Raw genomic sequence first — 12,743 nt, 5'->3', positions numbered from 1 at the left:
ATTTGCCATGTGACATTGCCATACGGTTACAGAATTCCACTACTGGATTGTACTTAGAAATGTCATGGTCGTTATCGTTATTCCTTACGTTGGCGAACTGGTCCCGGGGAGGAGTTTCAGAAAGAGTATCGAGGGTTTTGCCCCTTCTTGATGACCTAGCGAAGAGAGTCGAGGCCGTTGTTCCCTTTACTGGTCACCGCCTGCTCCTAAGCCCGCTTGGTATTTGAGTATTTCGGAGCTGGAGTTCTTTTTGGTGGAGACCAGTACTTACTACTTAGTCGACGTATATCATCTCCGAGTTTTTCGTCGAGGGTCGAGATCAGTCAACGGATCCATTTGGTTCAATGAAAAAATGAATGAATGATTTCCAAATGCTTAAACTTGGAGGGCCCATTTGTAGCTATAAATATGTATGTCTTTTTCTAAAAAAAAAAACTTCGATTTTCTCCTTGGCATTTTCTGAATTTTTTACTGTTAAGTTTTAAAAATAATTTCAAAAGTTTTCAAATATTAAAATTACGATAGTACAGAACATATTAGTAACTTTTCGCGACCAAAGGTTTTCAGTACCGTATTGACTTGCTACTGAATAAAGAACTTGTACTTCTTAATGATCTTTTCCTCTTTGCCTGTCTGAAACAGTAATTTGCTGAACTAACCTGGTATAATTATTTTCATATTCAATAAGTTGAACTTACTAGCAAATTATATACAGTAAATTCAAAATCTATAAACTTGATTTTACCAACAATTACGATACAAAAGTTATGTCCAAGTTCCCGGAACATTTGTACTGAAATACCACAAATTCCCAAATTCACGACCTTTAGTCCTGCCTAAGGATGTGTTAGCAAATATTTTAGTGTGTTACGTTGCACCTTCGGTGACATGACTTTCCTCCCCCATAACTATTGGGTGAAAAGTTTGAAGACACCTCTCTGAAAATGTACACGTGGTTCAATTTGATGTTACCCTCATGGTCTCACTCTGGCATTCGATTGAATTGCATCTTATTCCGTATATGGCCTTACTCTATGTCACCGTATTTTATCCTATAAGATGGCATACCCGTTTTCCACTACAGCATATATATGTAGTTTTTTGGCTTTTGTGTAAAATCGAAATGCACACAACCTCCATCCAATTTTAACTTATTGAAATCATTCACAAAGTACATACATACATGGAATGTCACGAAAGTGGTTAGAATTCCAGTCGTGCAAGTATTTTGTGGAAATCCTATAAGCAATTTCGATTCAGCTAGAGCACAAGTCACCCATAGCCGAATCTTCAGCACCATGGAATTGTGTGTGATGTGGATGGGTTGGCGTTCAAAAGCAGAAGGATGAGTCTAAGACCGAGCAAGGGGTAAGGAATACTTCTGCAAAGGGAGAATAGAAGACTCGCATGTTGAAATACTTGTCATCATCTTCCACTTCTTACACTCGTGCTTCTTCATGTTTCTTCTATTGGTTGGTATGGATGTTCCAACAAAGAATGACTGTATGCGGTTCTGAGTATGGGTACGAACGTTAAGGAAAATCTCGTGATGACTTCTTAGGCACTGATGTGGTGTGTAAAGTTAAAAAGGAGGGATTGTATGATAAATTCCAATGATGTTGTAAGAAGAATGATTGAAGTAAAAAGATGTACTTGAAAGATATAGAGTACAGAGTGTAGATACAAATAGATAGATACAAAATGATTAGACTTTGCAGAATGCCCAAACTTGTGATTCAGATATTGTGTTCTACAATTTGATTTTATAATAAGTATTCAAATAAGGTTGTTTTGACGACACGGAATACCGTACTACTAATCGTGTCGAGGCTTTAAAAAATTAAATATGTCTTGCCCAAAAACGGGCTAAGTCAATGGCAAGCGGACTTGCCGACATCAAATAACGGACCCCCTTAGTGTAGTGGAGGGTGGTTTGTATCATCCCATAGTCACATAGGATGTCACATTCGAAAAATCCCCATCGCTACGACGCTTCTCAAACAACTTGGAGGCTAACACGGCTAGTGATGTGTAAGGTCCTAATTCATATCTGTTATTTATTTATTTAATTACTTATTTTTACCAGTTGATATGGGAATTTTTTTTTTTTATTGATCGACGATTTGGTATTTTTGAATATATGGATGAATGTATTTCGGTTCTCTGAACTTTTGATTTTGGTCAAAATAGGCCTCAAGGCCTAAGACCTTGGTAGGGGGGTTGGTAAGGGGGGAAACAAAAAAAACAACTTGGAGGCTTCCACGTCATCCAGTTTAGCTCATCACCAGGAGCAAGGCATTTCCCTTAATTTGACAAAATCTGGTGGAACGACTTCCTTCCACAGATTGAGTCGGGTCTCCTCCGGAGATTGATCAAGTGGTTTGACAGAGTGGCAAAAGCTCCTGCGAGACTTCAGCCTTGCTTTGGATTTTTTGTGCCATGGAGAAGATGCTTAGGTTCAGAAAGAACCTTGGACATCTCTCTACTGGACATGATTTATCTCCTCGCCCGTGGTGGAGCAATTCCTGCTAAGGGATAGAGTTTGTCCACTCGCGTGCCCTTTAGGCTTTAGGCACCCTGTTACTATACGGACGATGTCGTTAAGAGCAATATTTATTTGTTTGACGTACGTTGAATTGAAATTGACAGTAAAGGTTTAGGCAAGGAAAGTCTATGTAAAGGACCTTCATCGATGTTTCTAAGCCCTCAGTGTATAACAGTTTGAGATAAAGCTTTACTGTAAAATTTTGTAAGGTCAATATTCTTGAAGATCAATCTGAGTCTGTTTGAGCCCTAACATAGCTATAATGAATTTGGTTTCACCTGGGATAACGGGATAGCATCACAGATTTTAATCTTGATCAACCCCTTGTTTTAACTTCAAAGTTCCAATTAGTTCAAAAGAGGTATCTATATAAGATCATTTTCAATACTTGGCTTTGAGTAACCGTTCCAAGAAAGGAACAACTTTTATTCATGGACAAAGTATCCAAAGATGAAATATCGGTAAAACAATTAGGGGAAAGGCTCATAATTTTGTCCAGTTTCTTATATTGGACACTTTGAGGATAAAATTGGACAGTAAAAATAAATTGATTAAAATGATGGATTTTTATTCCAATATTTGATGAATAATGAATTCTATCTAAATATTTGTTCTTTTTGGAAGATTTTAACACTAAATACGTTAAAATTTGAATATGATTTGAGGTGAAATTGCTTTGTTGAAAATTCAGTGTGAGCAATTGCTTACGAGAAATATGACAGAACTTCGTGATTACTTCAGTCTTATTTAGCTGTGGTGAAGTACTAACAATGTTTCTTCGCTTTTTTTGAGTGATATTATTGAATATTCATTGAATATTGTGTTGATTCACGTTACTGGTGATTTGTACATTTGACCTGAAGTGAGATTTGCATTGTGAATTAGATTTTTCGTGTGAAAAATGGGAAATTTTTAAGACATTTACCAGTGAGGTGATACTCCTTATTTTGGACAAGTGTTTTCTCACGAAATTTCGTGAAGTTTTAGCTTTTGTGATGACTAGGTTGGGCAAATGCATGGAGAAACAAAGGAGCATCATCTCTACGAACGAGATGTAGCGAGAATGCCTTGAAAGGCTCCCGGAAAGGCCAGGGAATGAACGAATCCGCACGTACTTGGAGTACCGAAGTCAACTCAATTTAATGAATGATATGGAAAGTTTCCGGGCTTCTTGTGACATTCTACGTTTCCCTTACATGACCAGGAAGAGGACTTGGTAAGATTGGTTCAAGAAATGAAGAATAATGGGCATCCTGTTGAGGCGGATTAGCTGTCCAAATTTACAGCCGAGTTGTCCAAATTAATAACCAAGTTGTCCAAAATAAGAGTCAAATTCATCTCTACATATCAATTCATTTTTAAACGTATTAAAACTAATTTTAGTAAAAATAAGACGATAAATAGCTTGCCAAGTTTCTAAACAACCCTTCTGAAAAGAGAGTAACAAAAAAAAGTAAATTAGTATTGAAAATATCGCACTTCAAACTTGGAACATCGATGCTTATTAGCAGACTGGTCAAAATTATGAGCCTTTACCTTATTTGGCTGACAAAGAAAACAGTAAAGGTGCATGAAAATCATGCTAATGATCGTACAAACCTTTAAGGACGATTGAGACACCGGTATCCCAAATACAAAAAAAAAACAAGTTCTTGACTATAGATAGAGAATTATTTTATCCTCTAAATAGTAAGAAAAACATGGTTTCTGTTTTTGGAACGTCGGTATCCTACGTCTTTACATAGATTGGAAGTTGATCTCTATAAGCGTTCGAAGGTTGGAATTTCTTCCTGTTAATATTTGGGTTAAATTTGTGTGTTGGGAATCACTAGTTCTGATTGTATTTCCCTGTGCACATACACAAATTTTCTTGAGATTACGTACCAAGCGAACTGAAGTCTGTTCAATCACTTTCATTACAAATTATACATTACTTTCTCCGTAAAACCCGAGCAATAATACGAAAAGTTCTTCGATTTTTGTTAAAATTGAAGTGAACTTGTCACTACATGCTTATTTATTTTCATAATATATTCTTTTTCACCTTCTCTCCATTTTAAATAACCTTATAGGGCAATTCCTCGATCTAATTTCAACTTTCAACCCTCCTAACTAGTTGTATCTTCCAATTCAATTCCACCTACATTTGCTTGATAAGAAGAAATACCTTTTAAGTGTACATGCAATTCCAATATATACACGACACACCACTCGAAGGAAATGCTTTACTTCTGCAATTTTAGACCAAAGACATGGTGAACTGTAATTGATTGAGGAGGTGGCTGCAAGGTATATTGTATTCCAGTGGTTCCAATATCATGTAGGCGGGGTATATAGTTTCGGTTTTGCATACACAGAAACACCCTTTTATATTGATGGCTAAATAGACCTACAGGTATGAATCCATTTACAGTATATTGTGCATGCCATTGTCCTTAAACTGTTGAGATTAGGAATTTTCATTAAACAGAAAATAAGAAACTAACACATGAAAAGTATGATTCCCAAAAGCGAAATTGCCAAGATTAACCCTTTAATAGGTGCCTCAACAGCCGAAGTTTTCCCACAAAGACAACATTTGAAAATCGGTTCCGAAAAATCAAAGAAAAACATTATCGAAATGTCTTCGAAACCTGTTTTATTTTATTCAATCCCTTCATAATTACAGAGCAACTCTTTGAACCGCTTTTTTAGTGTGATATTTAATATCTTTTTTATAACCTTGCATGAAGGTGATTGTAAATTCGAAATTCAAATAGATTGTGTAAATAGAAAACCTTTACCTTTTAGCTGAGACACTATAAGGATCAAAGTCTGACTGCGAAAACACCGAATCTTACAATCAGCAAGCAAAGCTTGAAAAATTCGAAGATATATTTCAAAAGCCAAAATAAAGACGTTCTTACTGTATTATCACACTTACACATTAAAATTTTAATATGATTTAAATTAATTGTCCCTGGTGAGAGTCCAAATGTGCAATTTGTGTGTTTGAATCATTTTATATTCAAAATTTGATCTATTTGTTGATAAAAAGATAGACTTGGCGCGCAAAATTTGGTATAAATTGATTTATAGCATTAATGCGAAAAATTAATGCGATTTTCTCTTTAATTTTTTAATGTGAAAAATATTTATGCTTTAGGTAAATTTAAACTTATTTTTGCAGGCCAAGTCCACTTCTTTTATCAATAAATAGAAAAACCCCAAATATTATATTAAGTGACTCAAAGACACAAATAACATATTTGGACGCTCACAAGCGACAATTAATGTGAATCACATTAAAATTTAAATGTGCAAGTGTGATAACGCCGTTACTTCTTGATATTTTCGCAAGGTGGCTGAAGATCCTGTTCGAATTTCGAAGTGCTCAAATGTCAAAATGTGTTAGTCTTCACTTTTTTATGTGGAAAAACACAAAGCAACAACTTATTGTTTCTGTTCCATTTACTTAATCACTCCATAATCACTGAGTAACTCTTCCCAGATTTTTAGTGTGATATTTCATAAATTTTCCCACCTTGTGCGAAAATTTAGTATGAAAATTCGAAATTTGATTTGAATTCTTCGAACATCAACGACTTTTTGTGCAAATAGAGTTCCATTTACCTTTTATCGGAGACACTTTTGGAGAATGAAATTCTACTTGTGTTTACACCCAATAAATTTTTTTTATAACCCTGCATGAAGGTGATTGGAAAATCTAAATTCAGTTAGAATTTATTGAACATTTATGACATTTTATGCAAATGGAAAGCCTAGGAAGCTATTAACATTTTAGCCGAGACACTATTGAAGAATCAAATTCCGGCTGCGAAAACACCGAATGGATACACTCAAAGCCGGAGTTTGATTCTCCCAAAATGTCTCTGTTAAAAAGCAAATGGATCTATTTGTTCAAAATAAAATTAATATTCGAAAGAGTGAAACTAATATCGAATTTTGGAACCGAACCTGTTGCAATGTAGCCAATATTGTAAAATATTAAATACCATCCTAAGAAGGTTAAAGGAGTTGCAGTTGAAGTTATGTCTTTTTTAGCACTTACTATTTTCAAGTGTTTCTGCATTATCGACTTTTCTTCAAGGGGTTATTCATAAGCAAATCGAATTCCCGGCTCGAATTCCCGGTTCCCTGAAAAAATGTATAGGTTCCCTGAGTTCTTCGCGAGTTCCTTGAAAAAATACATGAGTTCCTCATGAATTCCCTGAATAATTTATGGATTCTTTGGGTTCCCTAAGAGTTCCTTGAAAAGTGTATGGGTTCCCCGACTTTCCTGTGAGTTCCCGTGGGTTTCCCGGGTTCCGCGTGAGTTCCCCGGGTGCCCCGTGGGATCCCTGGTCAGATTGGCTCGAGTTCCCCGAAATGAGCTACCCCTTGCTTTTCTTTGTGTTTGAATCCTGTCTCGACTGTTTCCCCATTCCTCACCGTGTTCTACAACCACCAAGCAGTAGTGACAAGAACCAACACAAAGAAAAGTCGATAATGCAGAAGAACTTAAGAACAGTAAAGTGCTAAAACCCATGTTCATTTTTTATTGGAAAAGCACCATAAGTTGAACTTTTTTAGCTGAGATTCTTTATACATTTTCATTTTACGTGTCAGTAAAGGATTGTAATTAAAAATAAATAAAGTAAAATTATTATAGCAAAAATTCATTTGAAATTTTTCAGGAGTGGCAGAAATAATGTTTGGTATTTATTAAAATAAAAATTATGACTTCATCGTTTGAGCACTTGAACAAATTTTGCAATAGTCAATAATAATGCGATTTTAGGTTCAATGAATAATTGAGGTTGGTGGTTAATTAAGAGAAATGTTGCCATTTACTGAATTAAAGTCGAATAGCGACCTCAATTAAGTTGATTAAACATAATTATAGTATGCAATAAATTTTCAAGTGGTTTTATTATTTTAATTAATATTCGTGGGTGAAAAATTCATGAACATTATTTCACTTTTATGCAAATTAAACAATCGCACCATAAGAGTATCATATAGTTTTCAACCATGCTTCCTTCACTCTTTTATTTTGAATATTCCATCCTTAGGGAAAATTTTCAAAATTAGCGCTATCATACGACAATTACTCTTTAATAAACAATTTGTTTAGCCAAATGCAATGGATTTTAGGTCAAAAGAGTCAAACTAAAAATATAACATTCAATTACGAATAGAAATTCATCACGATATTTCCTTAAGGCTACTTTTATTATTTTATGCAAATTAAAGTTAATAAAGCCTTTCCATGACCTATACGTGTTTGTGCTTTAGAACTTCTTAATATCAATGTTTGAGCGTGAGAGAACAGACAATTTTCCATCAAAAGATTGACAATATATAAATAAATAAATGTGTTGTGAGAAGATGATAAAAGTCCAATACTTACAAACAACATCCAATTTTAGTGAAGTTTCCAGAAACAATCCATTTACATTGGGATTTTCTGCTCGGCACGTTATGGATTTTCCATCGTCCTCAGTTGATGGCACGAAAATTAATTCCGAACGGGTGGTATTATTCAAAACGTCATCCTGTTCGTGGGGATATGCAAGAAATTGTACCATATAAACTTTCAACATTGTAGCTCTTGTACCACCCTGATAAAATTCACGCAAAGTGTTTTACCACATTATACACAATTTACTTGTGCCATGTGACCATAGTCATTTGTTTTGTGGGTAAGGTAAGTAGGAAAGGTACAGGAAAAAAAAAGTTCTAAGAATAACTTTTAAGCATATAACATACCCGTGTCCTTCGCAATGGCCGTTTCCCCTTTCGCGTGGAAGAAATAGTTTTGTTTTATTATTTTATTGCAATTACCCAAACATCTCTGCCTAATATGCGGGCAGAGGGTGGAACTTGGCACCCTTCCGGTACCTACATTCTCAACCCCCAACCGACAAAAAAATTATAAAGGGAAAACTTTTCTTGGGAAAAAGTAAAGTTTACATTGTGTTACCTTGTACCACGTAATGATTGCATTAGGACGAGACCCTGTGCTCACGCAGGTCATCTCGTACCTCCGATCAGCCACCAACGGTCCAGAAGGTTCTTTTATTTTCACGTCAAGAGGTTTCACTGCAAATCAAAAAGTAACAATGTTCATTTTTACTTCAGCATATTGGTTTTGAAAATTTATTTAAGTATTTTTTAGAACTAATAATTTGTTCTTATTAAAATTTACGAAAATATATCTATGTAGGATTTGGGAAAGGGGGATATCGAGGGAAAACTCTCCTTTTAATTTAATAAATAGTTTAATTCACTACTATGTAACTTCAGTACGTCTCCTCTCTTGAACAGAACTTTATAATATTATTTTTTCTACTGATCGGGTACTACGTTCCCAGTGAACTCATTCCAAATTCATTCCCACATCTATATTATAATTTATAATTTGTTAGCTGTGAGTTCAATGAACTTGTCTAATCTAACTCTCTTCGATGGAGTTATCTATATACGAATTCACTTATCTATTTTTAAAATTTACTTTTTTTTAATTTTGTTAGGCTCGAAATACTTTATTTTTAAATTTGTACAGAACGAACAGAATGAATAAGATGTCTCTACTTTTATTTTTGACAAATCCATTATTTTATCATTGATTTATGCACCATTGCAGATTGATAAATTCAAATCCGGCATTTTCTCATTTTTCTGTTTTTCAGAAACTCGGAATGTGTTTTCTTTTTAATGCTCGAACTCAAAGAGAGAGCAGTTATTTAATCCATTGTTTTTTAATTGTGACACGGATAGAAGCCAAACGGTAAGAGATATCAGACTTCCGGTCTCCTACGACCCCCCGATAAGTCAAAATTATCCAGGACAGTATTTTTTCTAGGGGGTCCGTGGTGGTTCGAGTCCCGTCCGGTGCAAATGATTGAGGCGTGTGAATGAACATTTTTCACGAAACATTGTAATCTGCAGGGGCCCATCAAGCCTAACAAAAAGTGAAGCTATTTTTCAGTTTTCCTTGTAAAATTTTTGCAGATATTGCACCACGTCTTAAACAAATTTTCTCGTAGTTCTTATACTGTTTTGGCGAACATTATGAAATATGTATTTTTAGATAGCTTTTAATGCAAAATTTAAAAAATATATCAGACTGATAAGTCAATTCTCTTTAGGAAAAAACTTGCCAATAGTCTTCAGTACCTCTATGCAAAAACGTATGGTAAACTAAAATTTCGAGAGGCCCCTGGTAAGCTGAACAATAAATTTGTAAACTGAACAATGTACAAAATGGCAATAGAAGTCCGGTACATCAAAATAAATAAATAATAATAATAATATTTTTTCACTCACTCTCCTCCTTCCACTCCAAAACCATGTTATCTTGGTTTAAGACGTCGGTAAATAAGTCCGTAGACTGACGCATAAATGGAACCACTATCAAAAAACTTGAAAATATCTCGAATCAGACATCATTAAAATGATATGTGTTGTAAGTTGAGAGGAATAGGGCCATTGGTCTTAAGTTAGAACAGCTGTTAGAATCAATCAACCTAAATTTTGTTTTAAATGGGAAATTCTGAGTTTCGGTTTTTGGATAAACATTATTATTTACGTAAGAAAACGATAACCGAAACCAAATATAAGATAATTATTAACCGGACTCTTCACCGTTAATTAAGATGATTCACATTTGGTTTTCGGACTTTCATTGTGGCACTATAAGCAAAAATGCCGCTGAATGATCTTGACGCCGAAGAGATGTTAAAATTTCAGAAAACATCGAAAAACCAATGACATTGTGTTGAACGACCTCAATGTAAAATTAAGGGAGTTAGCCGAGTTAGCTAATATTACATAGTTGTCATATGACCGTTTGTTCATGGTACAAGTGGGCAAATGACTGCCGCATTTGCCCAATTTGGGCCAAAATCAAAAAGAAGCAAAATTGGGTTTGGTTTGAACTAATCCTTCAATCGCCATATTTGCAAAATCAGGACTAAAGTGAGTTTTAACCAAAGAAATGGTTAATCGCTTAGCGATTTAACTCAAATGACGAACTAAAATCTGGAATTATGGCCTATTTCGGAGAATTTTCGGAATTTTCGATTTTTAAGAACGTACAAATATCTTGACTCAATGTATTTTGACAAGTAGAATTTAATTTGACCAAAAACAATTTTTCATACCTGTTCTACGGACTTATTGACCGACGTGATATTTCGAAAATGGTTGTTACGGCTTCTTTTATTTTCGAATATATTTTAGATGTAGTCTAAACGAATATTTCGTCCCTGAACACCTTATGTTCGAAAACAATTTCGATTTCGAATTTTCGAAGATCAAAGTTTAACCACTTTGGATGACCTATTTTTCAACCGATTTGATTAAAATTGCATTTTTTTGAAAGATCTTGAAAAATTCTAACCCAACTGAATTAGACTTAATAGGTAATGAGCCGGTATAGTTTCTGTAATTAATTTACCTTTCTCGATTTATTTTTTTTTATTTATTCGTATGCTTGTTACTCATGCTAAAATATTTTAAAACCTGCGGCGACATGACAACTTATTTTCGATAGCATCGACTGTCGATTCTGAAAAATTTAAAGAATAGCTGTACTTTTTGTAGCTAATATAGTTATTTATCTATAATCACATTTTTTTAAGAATGTCACAAAATGGCCTAAAGATTCGTAAAAAGTCGTCATTCACTTGATCAAAGATATATATATATATATATATATATATATATATATATATATATATATATATATATATATATATATATATATTTATCGATACTGTCGATTCGATAGTATCGAAAAGTAATAATTTCATTCCTGCTTTTCTTAATCAGTTTCTTATTTTGGAATGGTTTCTTCTTTAAATTTATCAATCAATTCAATCGGTATAGCAGTATATACCCATAAAGCATGCGAAAAGATAATAAGGGTCCTACCTTCGAACGGATCAAACTTCGTACAATTATTTCTTTTTAATATGTTTTTATTTAATTTGACCCATTATAATATTATATTTTAATAGCTAGACCGCTGTTTTAAAATTTCTGAATAGAGTCATAGGACGAATCCATTAGGAACATAAAGAAAAGATTGAGTTATTCGAAGCTTAATTTGTCAGAACGTAGCGCGCTTTCCCCTACTGATATAGCTCTATCTCGTGAGTTCGAGCATTCCGCAAAGCTGGGACGCTTTGACATCTCTTTTTCAATCTGCTTCTTTTTCAACCAGAAATAAAAAATATAGCCAATTGGATCAAATGTTACTCTTTTCATACAAAGGAAAAACTTAATATTTTAAAATATAAAAATATACACTGTATCATGAAAATTATGTTGAAAGGATGGAATGAATTCAAATATATTTTTCTCTCACTAAATAAAGGGTTAACTATAAAAGGAAGGGTGAAACAGAAAAAATCTCAGCAAATATCAAAGGGATAAAAATTAAATGGTGAATGTAACAGGGAATTCAAAGAAAGATGAACTTACGATAGATGTCCAGAACATAGCTGCTCTCTTTAGGTTCAGCCAATAATGTATTGGTTGCTTGACACGTGAATACGGAATTGAGATCGGTTCTCTGAATTGCTGGCCACATCAGACGATTTTCAATAACATCACCTGAGTTCTGTTCGTATTGATCATCCACCAAAAGTCCATTTACTAGCCATCGTACCTCAGGCTGTGGTCGACCTATAATTGAATACAGAAAGGAAGTCGTTACACATTTCACTTGAGGGTGAGTGGTAATGGGATGGGACAATGACATCAGCTCCAGGAGCTTTTCTGATGGTACTGTGTCCAAAATCTATTGTTCAGCCAGGGTGTATGTTCAATCCAAAATCAAATGTTTACTTCTTGTTTCAATATATGTTCACTGGCGCATCAGATCGACGATGAAAGAATGATTGGAATTCGCCATGGAGCAACCTGGACAAATTGTTGAGATAGAGAACAGAGAGGTATGTCTGGGGCATGAAAAAAGTTCGATTTGCTTAATTAAAATCCACCCATATTGCCTTTTTTTTGCTCCCAGAACGGTATCTTTTGTCTGATTTTCCGCCATTTATTCACTCTAGCCTGATTAATGATACCACTTTTCATTTGATACATACATCCCTCACCTCACTTTTTCATCTCCAATCCTATTGTAATGTATAGTAGATTTTTAAATATGCCAATTCATTAATTTTCACTCCATCGCTAAACTTTAATT

At 34.4% G+C, this 12,743-nt stretch overlaps 1 protein-coding gene across 1 annotated transcript in view; it reads right to left on the bottom strand.

Annotated features, from left to right (window-relative positions):
- LOC129808040 (neural cell adhesion molecule 2) overlaps nt 1-12,743 on the bottom strand; it is a 325,350-nt gene that overhangs the window by 139,054 nt on the left and 173,553 nt on the right. The window contains exons 9-11 of the mRNA XM_055857702.1: nt 8,511-8,629; nt 8,297-8,323; nt 7,938-8,082 (exon numbers count right to left, since the gene is read on the bottom strand). Of these exons, the coding sequence (XP_055713677.1) occupies nt 7,938-8,082; nt 8,297-8,323; nt 8,511-8,629 (291 nt within the window). The remainder of the gene's footprint in view (nt 1-7,937; nt 8,083-8,296; nt 8,324-8,510; nt 8,630-12,743) is intronic.

The sequence above is a fragment of the Phlebotomus papatasi genome, chromosome 3 (assembly GCF_024763615.1).
Source record: "Phlebotomus papatasi isolate M1 chromosome 3, Ppap_2.1, whole genome shotgun sequence".
Classification (NCBI taxonomy): domain Eukaryota; kingdom Metazoa; phylum Arthropoda; class Insecta; order Diptera; family Psychodidae; genus Phlebotomus; species Phlebotomus papatasi.
The sequence above is the reverse complement of the archived record's forward strand: the minus strand, read 5'-3'. Positions and strand labels throughout refer to the sequence as shown.